The sequence below is a fragment of the Danio rerio genome, chromosome 22, assembly GCF_052040795.2.
Source record: "Danio rerio strain M-AB ecotype USA chromosome 22, GRCz13ab, whole genome shotgun sequence".
Classification (NCBI taxonomy): Eukaryota; Metazoa; Chordata; class Actinopteri; order Cypriniformes; family Danionidae; genus Danio; species Danio rerio.
In genome coordinates this window covers 38,216,963-38,232,500 of record NC_141042.1, presented here as the reverse complement: position 1 = coordinate 38,232,500, position 15,538 = coordinate 38,216,963, and the positions used below count along the sequence as shown (strand labels likewise).

The following is a 15,538-nucleotide window of genomic DNA, read 5'->3' as shown; positions in this document are numbered from 1 at the left end:
CATAAGCAGATGATAAAGTTATAAACAGCAGAGAGTTTTATGAAAGCAATTGATGCATGTCCAAAAGCATTTGTAGTTGTAAAACTCTTCCTCAGTCTGTGCACGTCACAGGCTAATACAATGCAAGGTAGTGCATAGAGCTCATTGGTCCAAGAGCAGGCTAGCTCGCATCAACCCGTCTGTTGACCCTGAGATGGTGTCAGCTACTTTATTCCATATCTGCTTTCCTTTTGGAGACAAATATTCCTCTCGCTATCAGCTAACACTGCAAAAAATGCTTTTCTTTCTTAGATTTTTTTGTCTCGTTTTGAGTCCAAATATCTCACAATTCTTAAATCAAGAAGAATTTTCTAGACAAGCAAAACATATTGTCTTGTTTTCAGCAATAATGTGCCAAAATTAAGTGAGTTTTTCTTAAATCAAGCTAAATAATCTGCCAATGGGGTTAGCAAAATAATCTTGTTTTTCCTTTTGACATAAGATTATTTTGCTTACCCCATTGGCAGATTATTTTGCTTGTTTTAAGAAAAACTCACTTAATTTTGGCACATTATTTCTTAAAATAAGACAATATGTTTGGCTTGTCTAGAAAATGCTTCTTGATTTAAGAATTTGTAGATATTTAGACTAGAAACACGACAAAAACTCTAAGTAAGAAAAGCATTTTTTGCATTGTACCACTGTTGATATCCCACCATGTCCAACTATTGGTTTATTTGGGATTCTTCCGCCCGACCACACTTTACCCTCTCATTTTGTAGACTTTGTAGCCTTCATAACCCTTCTGTCTATAGGCGATTAAGTCTTCAAAACTGGAAGAGCCCTCACCCTCCTTCACACACTTGTTGGCAATGTTCTTTATTTTATAAAATTAGAAAAAATTAGGTACTCTCTTCACCGACCCAGCGCTATTTTTACTAAATTGTGGGAACCCCTTCGCAAACATGTCCAAACTCTTCAGCTTGACCCTGCTCCTTCTGATTGAGTCCTCACCCCCCAATAGCCAACTTCTACGGGAAACTATCACAGACTGTACCCTTGTTTTTTCTCTATATAAGATTGCACTAGTATAGTGGCACACCTTTCGTGCAAATCCTTATGTACCACCTTTTGCGGCTTCAATTCCAACAACCAGTATTTGCAAAAACGCGAGTAAGACCGAATCTTCTTTTAAAAAAGGTTCACTGAACAAATGCAAACAAAAATACAAAGTTACAATTGACTCGATCAGCTCGGTCAAAAAACTGTGTTGCTTCCAACATCCATAAGTGCAATCTGCCTAAAACGTATGAACTAATGACCTCATGACGTATTACTGTCGGAAGCCACAATACCAAATTAAAGGTTTTTAAATTATATCAATTACTAAATTATGCATTTTAGATAATACAATCACAATGAATTCTTATTAAATTTAAATATCAACTTTTATCATGTTTTAACCTTCACTAAATTATTATCACAAATGAATTATGCATAACTGGCTCTTACAACTAGTGTTGTTGTTTATTTATTTATTTTTTTTATTATTTATTATTACTTATTTCTATTATTATTTGCTCGAAATACTCTTCAGTGTTTTTGCTTATTGTTACATGTTTATGTCTTTGTATATTTTTGTAATGTTTCACAATGCATAAATAAAACATGTAAAAAAAGCATTTGTAGTTGTAGGAATGAGCAACTGCTGCTGGGATGTGCACAACTGTTTTGAGAAATGCATGAACTGTTGTGCAAATGTAAATAGTGTTGTGGGAAATGCACTAAAGTCACTGAGAAAAACTGTAATCTGCTTCAACCGCCGATCACGATTGGAACAAACTCTTTGATGATAAATGGTCGTTTGTCTGATCGCTCCCCCAGATATTTTTTTAACAAATAAAATTAAAGAAATGTCTTTTAAAATTATTCACAGGTTTTATCCTGTTAAACAATTTTTACAAAAATTCAAACATCTCTTGCTCTGTCTGTGAAACCTCTCCTGAATCTGTTGCCCGTGAAGGAATGTTTGATGATTTAAACTTCATCTTATGCATTAATAGACTAATCCTTGCATTAATAGTTTGATTCTGTTTTAAACAACTTGTATGAACTTATGCTGATGTGTTTATCCTCATATAACCTTATGTGCTAACCTCATATAAGTTTTGCTCCATAGCAGCTGTGCCTTTGTGTGACTGATAACCGAGAAGCTAACTCCTCTGTACTCGTTATTAACTTAATGTAACATTTTTTGTTCCAGAGATTGCTCATTTACAGGAACAATCATGTGCAGGAGGGGCTCAAGCTCACTCTCTTGCAGGCTCTGTTATGTGTATGCGTAACATTTTCTGTGCAGATTTGCTGTTCTGCTTAACAACTGATGATTGAACTGATGTTTGAACTGGTCTGGATGGAGGATCTTTCTTACTGAAGTGCCCATGGGCGGAAGGGAAATCGGCGATATATGCTTGGCTGCGAGGGTTAGAGAGTGTTGTGGAATGCCCACATGTAAACCTCATACTGTAAAGGGTTTATTCTGCAGCCCAGAGCGCTCTGTATGCTTTATCCATTTGATTCATTAAATTAATTGAAACTTATTTGAAGCCTCTGACCGATCATTGAACCTGGGGGACTAGGGGATAGTCCAACATTTGCTTATTTTGGGAGTGTCCCTCTGTCAAATCTTTTTGGTCTGATTTAAACTCTCTAATTGTCCAAAAGGTTTGTGGTGATTTTTTCTTTAAGCTATAGACATGTTATTTTGGGGTTTTATATTAAAGGAAAACAATTCATTGATTCAAGTTTTTGCATGAACCTCATTTTATTTATTGGAAAGTCTTTTATACACAAATGCAAATATACTCATTGTAGGCCTATTTTTTTTATTTTTAACAAGAACTAGCTCTTTATTTAAAAAACATCACAGACTTTCACAACAAGAAAGCTATTAAAACTTATAAAACATGTGCTTTATTTAATATTCTACAATAATTTGTTTTATCTTTGTCATGTGCCATTATTTTTTTCCTCTCTCTCTCTCTCTCTCGTTGTGTTTATTTTGATTTTCCTATATTATATTTGTTCTAAATGTGTTACATTCCACTCATTTTTTTAAAGTAATATTCCTATTGATTGTACCATACTTCTTTCAAGTTTTGTATCTGTGTTTGTTGTAATACTGTTATTATTGCAAAAACAAAAACGATCACGTGACCTGACAGGCACTGACCACACGGTGGCGCTGTTGAACAACACTATATTATACATTTACCAGATGGGGTGAAGTTGAGTCAGTAAACTTCAGCACACTGACACAAATCTACAGTAGATTCATCAGTCAAACCCCAGGCGTGGGCTGACAAGTTACACATGCAAATTCACAGATTTCAAGACGCTTTTGTATTAGCAGTTAGCGCCGAAGGCAGAATATTTACATCTTCCTGTTTGGAGGAATACTTTATGACATGCTAGCGCTATGGAAACCTGTCACCTATGACAAAACATGAACCAATATATGACATGTACATGAAAATACAACATCTATATCTATATTTTTATCCTTCAACGGCGAGCCGTTTATATCGTGAATGGGCGAGACTTCCGGTAACGTCCGCTTCATTCAGTTGAACTACATTTGGACTAAATTGCTAGTTATGCCGATTAAAAAAGCAAACTGATATGTCTTATGGAATTTTTTTTTTTAACATATTGTCGTAATTGTAATAGATATATTAAATAATACCATTTTCCATCGATTTTATTGTGTTTAATCTGCATGACTGTGGCTAAAGTGATTCGCACGTCCAACCTGCCACAAATAAAGTCTTCAAAATGTTTAGTGCGATTATTTATTTATTTAATTTATTAACCGGTTCATCTTAAAAGCTTCATATTTTAAGAATATTTATTTTACAACACAGGCTAGTAGGCTACATATACACTGATAAAAGTCTTGTCGCCTGTAGGAACGACAAGTTCTAGTCGATCATTTGGTATCAGAAGTGGCTTATAAGGCCTCTAGATTACGCTTATTTACCTAAATAAAATATGATCATGTCTTGATTTTGAATGATTTCTTTAAGACAGTGAGGTCTGACTTTGCTTAGACAAACAGAAATAATGTCCAGTATAGAATATAAAGTCCTGCTGCAGTGAAGACAGAATGAATATTGTGTCTGACTCCATCATGAGCTTGGAGGACTGCATCCATACATCTCTGACATGACTCAAATCACTGATTAATAAAGTCATCTGGAATGGCAAATAAAGTGTTCTTGCAGGACTCCCAGAGTTCATGATCCTTTGTGTTCATATTTAATGCCTCCTCCTTCATCTTACCCCAGACATGCTCAATAATGTTCATACCTTGTGACTGGGCTGGCCAATCGTGGAGCAGCTTGACCTATTGAAAAAACGTTTTTTACAATTCACCCACCCAAAGGGACGGGCTTTTATATGTTATATGTTGGTGTGCCGTTGGGACCAAAACGTCTGCAACAAACACATTCACACGTAATTTACGTGTTGGTACGCATTAATAAAAAAATTGATAAATAAATGACACACTCTTCTTTGAATGACATGTTGACCTCGCTTTTTCAGCGCGCAAACGTCACTTTCTCTTAATTTCCCTGGCAAAATAAACCGGTGTGTCCTTTAACTCAGTCCAACCTCGAAAGTCTTGGAAGTTGTTAATACGTTATTAAGCCATCAACACGTGTAATATGTGCATATTCCCTTAAATATTTGGTAAGTCTCTGGTGTTTCAGTAATAGATGTATACATACTTTTAAAACCTAGCAACTCATGCTAGACATGGTTTTTATTATTACTGACAGGAAAATGACTATTATTTATTGTTTTCCTCCCTCTCGCGGATGCTGTTAATGTTGTGTTTGGCTTTGGCACGGGAAACATGTTCTTTTTAAACCCCATTTCAGTCAGGATTCATGTAAAATAGTAAACAGTTTTGACAATTAACTTACCCGAAGGGACGCGCTTTTACAACGTTGTTAGTGAGATGGACTAAACAACGTCAAACATACATTTAAAATGACACCATATTCATTATTCATTGAATAATGGAATGCAGTTGATATTGGCATCCCCAAACCTGGTCTCTTTTGCTGACGGTTGTCGATTATGGAAGGCCGTTCGGGCCAAAACGTCTGCCACAAATGCGTTTACACATTGTTACACGTTAACACGTAATTTATGCGTTAACACGTAATTTTTGCATTAACACATAGGTATGTGTTAATATAAAATTAAATGACACACTTTTCTTTGAATGACACGTTGACGTCACTTTTTCAGCGTGTAAACGTCACATTCTGTTGATTTTCCTTGCAAAATAAATCGTCGTGACCTTTAAATCAGTTCAACCTCTAAAGTTGTTACATGTTTTAAATGATACATTATTAAGTCATTAACATGTGATAATATGTGCATGGATTCCCTTTCAATTGAAGTCTGTGGTATTTCAGTAACAGATGTATCAGTGTTAACTTTTAAAAAGTTAGCAATTCATGCTAGTCATGGTTTTTATTATTACTTAAAAAGAAAATTAGCATCAATAAACGTTTCTTCGTGGGAGTTTGTTGTGTGTAGAGCACGAAAAAGATAAGCAAACATTTAAAACTGTCTAGTTCTCGATAGAGTAATTAACACCTTTTTAAACCACATTTCAGTCAGTACTTGGACATTTAAACATACGATTTAATTTATGCCATATTAGTTATTTATTTAATAATTTTAGGCCTATTTTATTTATTTGTTCATGTTGATCTATAATATATGTATTATTTATTGTATTTCCCCCCTCTCTTGAATGCAGTTAATGTTGGCTTTTGCGAGGGAAATACGTTCTTATAAAACCACATTTCAGTCAGTATTATTTACAATGGTAAACTTTACAGTTTTTACAATAAATTTGACTAAATTTCTTTGTGCTTTTTAGTGCTTATTGATAACTAACATTTAAAATTACACCCTCTTAATCATTATTTAATCATTTTTAATGTAGGTCTATTTTTATTGTTTGTATATGTTGATGTATAATTTCTGTATAGTTTGTTTTGTTGACGATTGTTTAATATGGAAGGCCATTGGGGCCAAAATGTGTGCAATACATGCATTTACATGTAATTTACATTTACATGTTGGTATGCATTAATAAAAAAAAAATGACACTCTTCTTTGAATAACAAGTTGACCTCGCTTTTTCAACACAAATTCTGTTGATATTCCTGGCAAAATAAACCGTCGCGTCCTTGTCCGTCTTTACATGTTGTCAATAATCCAGGCCATAATAATTAGGCCATTAACATGTGATAATATGTGCATGTATTCCCTTTAATTGAAGTCTGTGGTATTTCAGTAACAGATGTATCAGTGTCGACTTTTAAAAAGTTAGCAATTCATGCTAGTCATGGTTTTTATTATTACTTAAAAATAAAATTAGCATCAACAAACGTTCCTTCGTGGGAGTTCGTTGTGTGTAGAGCACAAAAAATATAAGCAAACATTTAAAACTGTCTAGTTCTCGATAGAGTAATTAACACCTTTTTAAACCACATTTCAGTCAGTACTTGGACATTTAAACATACGATTAAATTTATGCCATATTAGTTATTTATTTAATAATTTTAGGCCTCTTTTATTTATTTGTTCATGTTGATCTATATTATATGTATTATTTATTGTATTTCCCCCCTCTCTTGAATGCAGTTAATGTTGGCTTTTGTGCGAGAAATACGTTCTTATAAAACCACATTTCAGTCAGTATTCGTTTAAAATGGTAAACTTTACAGTTTTCACAATTAATTTGACTGAATTTCTTTGTGCTTTTTAGTGTTTATTGATAACTAACATTTAAAATTACACCCTCTTAATCATTATTTAATCATTTTTAATGTAGGCCTATTTTTATTGTTTGTATATGTTGATGTATAATTTCTGTATAGTTTGTTTTGTTGACGATTGTTTAATATGGAAGGCCATTGGGGCCAAAATGTGTGCAATACACGCATTTACATGTAATTTACATTTAACATGTTGGTATGCATTAATAAAAAAAATTACACACTTCTTTGAATAACAAGTTGACCTCGCTTTTTCAACACAAATTCTGTTGATATTCCTGGCAAAATAAACCATTGCGTCCTTGTCCGTCGTCACATAATAATACAGGCTATAATAATTAGGCCATTAACATGTGATAATATGTGCATGTATTCCCTTTAGATTGAAGTCTGTGGTATTTCAGTAACAGATGTATCAGTGTCAACTTTTTAAAAGTTAGCAATTCATGCTAGTCATGGTTTTTATTATTACCGAAAGAAACATTAGCATCAACAGACGTTCCTTTGTGTGAATTTGTTGTGTGTAGTGCACAAAAAGATAGGCAAGCATTTAAAACGGTCTAGTTCTCGATGGAACAGTAATTTATTTCTGACAGAAAACTAAACTTTTTTTTTTTTTAAACAGCACATTACAAGGGTTTTTAAGATACTTTCAAAGGCTCAGTGATCAAGTACAATACGTTTTGCTTTTATAACTACATTTCCTTCAACAACAAAAAAAAAAAAAGAAGAAAAGAAAAACAAGCAGAAAAAGAAAAGAAAATGTTCAGACCGACGTACAGTGAATGTACAAGATTTCTGTTTGGCTCAAACTGGGCGTAAAATAAAGCAGATTGCTGCATCCATAATACAAGAGGCACAGAGAGACATTAAAAACAGGACGTGCCCTATATACGCAAGTGATATCTGTGAACACTTCTGTGACTTTCATTTATTCTGATAGTTTGGAAATCAGTGTAAACTACGCCAGGAAATATAAATCGGAATTTATTTTGTACATTTTCTGCAATGTATTAAACATTTGTTTGAATATCAACTTCGACAACACCATGCAAATAAAAACAGATGGCTTTTTTTTCGTGTTTTTTTTTTTTTTACGTATAACTGGGACTTTTCCTCCGAGACCAAAATAATTCACCCTTCACCATCGAAACATCGTTCACAGACTGCTTAAGTTATGATGAATAAAAAAAAAAAACAAACATGAGGTAAGAAGATGGTCTGACAGATCATGCAGAACATGCTAACCAGCAATTAATTAATAATAATAATAATAATATAATAAAAAAAAGCATGAGCGAGAAAATGTGCATTAGAAAAACAAACATTTCTTTGGTTACAAATATGTCGTATGAACAAATTCACAGCTTCATCCCCCATCCCAGATTTAAAAAACTAAATGAAAAGCAGAATTTAAGTACTCAGGGAAAGTATAGCAAGTATACTTGACGAAATCCGAAAGAAAACAAAATACTTGATAACTGGTGCTCACCTGTACAACTGGCTATGCTTTTAATACTTTACAATCTATACACATGTACATTCAAAACCCCAAACCAATTCAACCCTCCAGGACTGTTGTCGAATCACCTTTAGTGTTGGAACTGTGCCTTGGGGACATTATTGCCTAAAACGCATTTAAACAAGTTACTTTACATGTTCAGAAACCAAGAGAACGTTTCTTTATATAATAGACCTCTGTTGCATTGTACATTTACATTATGAAAATAGCAGCCCTCTAATAAATATATGCAAACAGTAAAACTAAAACAGACGAGAGGAAAACAAAAAGGGGGACTTTATCATGCTCTGGAAAACGCCCAGACTTTCCGTTTGGAGATCGTTTAATGGCGTTTGCTAGCGGAGAAACGTCCGCCAATTTCTCCGCGTTTTTTTTATTCGCCAATCGACCGCAAACTCATCCCCGGAGCCAAAAGGAATCTCCCAAAAATGATTGTCTAATACTAGGAAAGCCAAGCGGCGCGTATAAAATCGAAGCATGGCTCTCCAGCGAGTGGCAAACGAGACTGGAAAGGAGTCCCAGGACGAGAAGCGCTTCACGCCGTGGACACGTTGGGTTGTGTAGGCAAGGCCACGAGTTTGCTCGCTTCTTGAAGGATGGCGTTGACCGTCGTCTGCTGCGGGGAAGTGCTGCTGGGGTTGTGGATCTGAGTCGTGAGCTGCGTCAACTGCTCGTTGTTGGCCAGAGATTTCAATACTGCGTTTTCCCTCTCCAAAACAGAGTTCCGCTCGTAGAGTTCTTTGATCTGCTCCTTCAACACCTCCACTTCCTCGCGCACCGCGTACATTAAATGGCTTTTCACAAGATCCTGGGGAGGAAAACAAAAAGTTTGTAAGTTGTACGCACGGTTGATGCACAATATTGCATCGATCTTGAAATGTGTTTGTCCTCAATAGTCCCATCAAAGGATATGCAATGTTGAGTAGGGGTTACGTTTGATCAAAAACGTGCTGTGTGCACACGGACTTTTAATTTTCAGTCAGCCAGCCCAAGCACTTCCGGTGAACTGTAGGCTGCATGCTGTTAACTGTCCACTAAAACACATGTTTGGAGCTGTTGACAGTCGTATACGTGTCCCACACTGCTAAAGACACATATATTTTACTAAAGAGTGAAAATTGGTTGTTTTTGCTTTATTTCTAGCAAATTTGTTCTTCCGGTTTGAAACGAGATAGAGATAGTGAGAGAGGGAGCAAGCAAGCAAGAGAGAGTGCGCGCATCCGCTGTAGTGCTGTGTGTGTGAATGAGAGAGCGCGAACATCCGCCGTGGTGCTGTGTGTCGCTTGTTGTAGGCTGTCTGGATTCTGTAGCATCCAGCTGGGTGTTTTTGCGAGGCATATTTAATCGCGATACATTTCACGTTCTTCTTTGGTCCAATATGTACCAGCTATGTGTATAGAAATAATGCTGATATGATATATGAAACGGGGCGACGCAGTGGCACAGAAAGTATAGCTGTCGCCTTACAGCTGGTTTGAGCCTCGGCTCAGTTTTTCGCCGTTTCTGTGTGGAGTTTGCATGTTCTCCCTGCGTTTACTCCGGGTGCTCCGGTTTCCCCCACAGTCCAAAGATATGTGGTACAGGTGAAATGGGTAGGCTAAATTGTCCATAGTTTATGAGTGTGTGTGTCCTAGAGATGGGTTGTGGCTAGAAGGGCATTCGCTGCGTAAAAACTTGCTAGATAAGTTGGCAGTTCATTCCGCTGTGGCGACCCCTGATTAATAAAGGGACTAAGCTGACAAGAAAATGAATGAATGAACGATATATGAAACACAATCGGTTGTGGCAAATATATTAAGTGGATATGTTTGTAAATCTGACCGCACGTAACGCGGCACTCATGTCTCCTCACAAAAGGGCAAACAAAACTGACATATAGCCTACAATCCTTGCAGCGCCTACACTTTTAAGCGTTTTCTCTCTCTGTTTTGGTAGTGCCCAATTTAAACGTGAGATTTTGGAAACCAGATCTAAATTTAGCAGGAATGGTCGGGTAGAAAACAGGGCAAGTCGGGCAGTGGGTGAACAAAGGCTGAATATACAACGGGAGCGGAATAAAACATGGCGGGAGCGGGACTAAAAATTCAGTCCCGCGCAGATCTCTAGAGCCCATTGAGAATGCATGAGAGTCATTGCAAAGTATAGCCATAATAGAGGGAAACGTTATCATTTGCAAGTGTTTTAAAGGCATTTTAAGAGAGTTTAAAGCATTCAGGCACAATAACGTGCAATATTTGTAGCTTTAATGCAAAATATTTTACTGTATTATTAATACAATGAAGACCATACAGTTTTATTTGACATTTCACTAAACCTGAATCCTGTTTGACTTTCTCCGGTAAACCATAAAGTGCTGATTATTTAACTTTTTTCTTTGCTCTACTGTAATTATTCTTTCTTGCATTTTGTTTATTATTTTTTTATACAGGATTTATCTAAATGAACGATAATCAACCTGGTTTAATCATAAAAAATGGCCTAGCATATAGTTTCCAAATGAGGCATTTTCTATAATTCCATCACACTACATGGCTTTGATTTCACTGATACACTCAAACGTTTAAAAAAAGATAGTAAAATTAAACATTTAAGAAATAGCAAGGTTATTCCAAGTTACATACAGCTTAAAATTTATTTATTTATTTTTCTTTATCTTTATTAGATCTTAAATCAGGAATGTATTGAATTGAATTGGCATACTCACCATAGCTTGCTCTATTTTGTTATCAATGGCCACAACACTGGCACCAGAGGCACTGCAGAAAGAAAACAAAGAAAGACGGGTTTGCATTAGCCATCTTTTTTCAAGGGAATAAGCAAGTCCTGTCAGGCTTGTTACATCATATCAGTTGAATCACACTTCAAATGAACTGCCAAATTCAACTGCAATGCAATGTTAAAAATACACATGACACTTTCTTGTTTGCTTATCAGCACGTATCCCATAAAATCTGACATGTGTTCCAAAGCATGATAGAAATCAGGTGTGCGTATTTCACTTTCAAAACATCCCGTCAACAGTACGAATGAGGAAGTCAATTCAGAAATGTGCGCATAAATAGCCCAGATCTGCAGGTAAAATACATGAAATCAACCAGCGGATTTGCTTATTATTATTAGAGTTTAACGATTAACAATGGTGTCATTTACCATATCTGACTACATTAAGTTTAGTAAGTGCATTGTAACATGCATTTAAGCTAAATCAAATTTACCTTATGAGTCCATTGAACTTCTATTATGTTAAACTGACTTAAAACACTGTGTAACTTATACAATTAAGTTAGAACATGATTAACTTAGTTTAATAAGTCACAATGAACTAAAACATATGCTGTCATGACTAACTGATTATATAATTCTTTACATTGCACACTAAACCAAGAAGTATCATGTGCTGCTGCTGCCATTATTAAGAAACAAACCAATAAACAACCTGTAAACAGTATGAACAGATAAATTAATTCAGAATTTGTGCACAAATAACCCAGATCAGCAAGTAGAATAGATTTATTATTAGAATATTGTTTATTACTGAAGTTTAATGATTAATTACGGTGTCATTTACCTTATTTGACTAAAGTAAGTACAGAAAGCAAGTATACTACAGTATGAAATGCTGCTGCTGCTGTCTTTATTAAGAAACAAACCAATAAACAAACCTGTCAAGAGAAATAAATTCAGAATTTGTACATAGATATCCCGGTTCTGCAGGTAAAACAGATGAAATCGACCAGCAGATTTGCTTATTATTATTACTGGAGTTTATAGATTAGCAATAGTGTTTATTTACCAAATACAAAAGTAATGTATGCTTGTAGCCATTAAGACACAAACTAACCAAACAAAGAGATATATAGACAGATGGACAGACAGACAGGTAGATAGTAATTAATAGTACCGTTATCAAAAATAGTAAAAAATAAAAATAAAAATTCAAAAAATCTCATTAACCACCTTAAAAACCATCACAGAGTGGCTGTCATCAGTGGGCTATTGAGTTCTGCCTTGCATTTTTCTATGCATTACTAACATCACTAAACCAGACAACATTTGTTTTAGAAGTTATCAAAATATTAACGAAGATTCAGCAGTTTTTTCTGAGGCGTTTGCCAGTCATGTAGACCAAATACACGGTATCCAACTGTTTCAAAGGAATAAAGAATAAAAGTAATTGTGGCCCTGTTCAGGTTCGTTTTCATCAATCTGATGCAACTTATTATTTACAAGAAGAGAAAATGTAATTAAAAATTTTAGATCAATTAAAGATGATAGATAGATAGATAGATAGATAGATAGATAGATAGATAGATAGATAGATAGATAGATAGATAGATAGATAGATAGATAGATAGATAGATAGATAGATAGATAGATAGATAGATAGATAGATAGATAGATAGATAGATCTTCATTAACAAACAACGCGATCTTGGTATGTCTTCGCTAATTTTGTCAACATAAAGCCTAAACTCCTTTTTTTCTGGTCTTTAACAGTGCTGTCACTTACCATATCTGCTAAATGCTTATAAAATCATGTTGGTTCTGACATAACCATTATAAAAAAAAAATAAAAATAAAAAGACTGACAGGAAAAAAGGCGTATTATCTTTCGCTCATTCATGTTTCATCAATAAAAGCACTACGACTTAAAGAAAACTTATAAACAGTCATTCCATAATAAACAAAACAATTTCGATTCCGCAAATTCCGTTTCGTCAGTTTCGCGCCTCAATATTCAAACTGAATCCAGCTTGCTACTTTAAAAACCGTGAATAACGGATTATTATCCGCCATGCAAGTGTTCACTGGGGTAAAGTTGTTTTTATATGCACACATTCGGACTTTCTCTTTAATAATATAATTTCAGAAAAATTATTATGCTAATTCTAAATAGTGAAATCATATTAGAAACTTTCAAAGCACAACATTCAGTCAAATAAATTGTGCAGACGTTATTTTTAGGTCATAATTACATCTAATTTCAGACCGAATATTCAAAGTACCATGGTAAACAATAGGGAGCATGTCAATTTGCTACGTGAAAAAAAAACGTTTATAGCCCCTCACACATACAGACCTTTCCGGAAAATTACCGGCAATTTTCCGGAAAGGTTGTATGTGTGAACAGGTCCTTTTTGAAAATACCGGTAAATTCGTTCTGGCTATTTTCCGGAAAGAGAAGTTGTAACATTACCGGCAATTTGCCGGAATGCTGCGCTGTGTGAACGCAGAAGGAAGATTTCCGGAATAAGCTCGTGCACGTCTAGAACGTGCTGACGTAAGACTTTTGCTTTAGCCAATCACAACAGTCAGACGCATTTACGTCCGCGCGGTTAGTGAGAATAAAAGCCTTTGAATATTTTTCCAGACACATTTAGCTGCTAGAAGTTAGTCAGATAACGTTTATATGTTCTTCTTAATGCCAACTGTGTAAATAATCATCGATGAGATGCTTATGATAAGCCGTTGTTTGTTTACCTTCAAGCTTTGCGTGCGCCTATGAGCGCCTGCATAGTGCATACGCACATATTATGAACATCTGAAGTGATCCTGCGAAAGTTGTTCACAATATTGATCATCCACAGAGTTTGTAATTTAGTCAAATGTTTACAAATACAAGCGCAGCCGTTTAAAGCTCATTTGTGGTGAATGATGTCAGAATTTACCGGTATTTTGGAATGGATGTGTGAATGCTCTTTTCCGGAAAATTTCCGTAACGTCCTCGCCTGTGTGAACAGCGCTTTTTTGAATATACCGGTAAAGTCTTTCCGGAAATTTTCCGGATATTTACCGGTATCACTGTGTGAAAGGGGCTACGGATTATTATCCGCCATGCAAGTGTTTACTGAGGTAAAGGTGGTTTTATATTCACACATTCGGGCTTTCTCCTTAATAATATCATTTCAGAAAAGTATAATGCTAATCCTAAACAGTGAAATCATATTAGAAACTATCAAAGCACAACATTGTTTAGTCAAATAAATCGTGATGACGTTGTTTTAGGTCATATTTACATCTGATTTTAGACCGAATATTCAAAGTACCATGGTAAACAATATAGGGAGCGCGTCACTTTGTCAAGTGCGAATATAAAAACCATTTACCTCAATAAACTGTATTAGTACGGACGTATATTTTTATTAATCAAATTTTCGCTGCATTTATATTAACGAATTCAACACCGCGCTAGTGGGACGCTGCGTACGTGACACCGCTGTTCCCCTCGCCTCACTCTTCAAAACAGCCTTAACATCGCATAATAAACACACGACTCTCACATATATGCTCCTATAACATTCATATGCAACTAGCCAATGCATAAACAACAACAAATCACGCGTCTTTTAGCAGAAAGCCGCCAAAAGCACAGCACACGAGCCAATGAATTCTCTCACAGAAAACAAATCGCGTATCTGTTGGGTGTATAAATCTCAACATTTACCTGCATCGTGCTCTGTACGCCACTAATTTCCCTGAATAAGTAGGCGAGGATCCAGAAGAGTATGGTAGACAGTAACTCATGTGGCAGCGCATGTTGGCTAGTTTTGAGTCTCAGAAACAGAAGTGTGTTTCCATGAAAGGCTCTTCAGGATTTAAGGAATCTGCTCTGGCTGGGAGGCGTGTGTGTGTGTGTGTGTGTGTGTGTGTGTGTGTGTGTGTTTGTGTGTGTCAAGAGACGTAAAGCGAGGGGCGGGGCCACACATCAGCAAGCTCTACACGCGGCTGTGTTTTTAGAGTGATATCGCGCATGCGCAACACAGTCAGCAGCGTCTTTGAACACTTGATCTTGTGACTGAACTCTCTCACTCGATTCTGCTGAAGTTTCCTCGTTGATAACAGAGTTCTGTGGATTTATATCGCATATAAACCACACAGACGACTTTATTGTACAAAGTAAGCACGTCTTGTAGAAGAAATCGTTTAGAAAATACACAGTTTTGGAATGAACACCTTTCATCCTGCATAGGTTTGCTCACTTATCTGAATTGAGTGGGTCAAGTTTTACAATCAGGTTAAAGTAGTTATTTGTGTTGGTTAATACATTTACTAACAGGCTCGTAGCCAGGCTGGTGAAAGGGGTGGTTCTTATTTTCTATAGTTCTATAGTTATTCGCCTCCGTTTTTATTTAACTATGAGATTTAAATACAGCATTTTAGAGACATTTTT

The 15,538-nt window shown here is 35.7% G+C and overlaps 1 protein-coding gene across 2 annotated transcripts in view; it reads right to left on the bottom strand.

The window, feature by feature from the left end:
* Positions 1–7,394: 7,394 nt before the first annotated feature.
* Positions 7,395–15,538, bottom strand: part of tsc22d2 (TSC22 domain family 2) — a 53,580-nt gene continuing 45,436 nt past the window's right edge. The window contains exons 3-4 of one of the 2 annotated variants that reach the window (XM_087302485.1): positions 11,072–11,123; positions 7,395–9,175 (exon numbers count right to left, since the gene is read on the bottom strand). In XM_087302485.1, the coding sequence (XP_087158611.1) occupies positions 8,903–9,175; positions 11,072–11,123 (325 nt within the window). In that variant the 3' untranslated portion in view covers positions 7,395–8,902. 2 annotated transcript variants of the gene reach the window in all.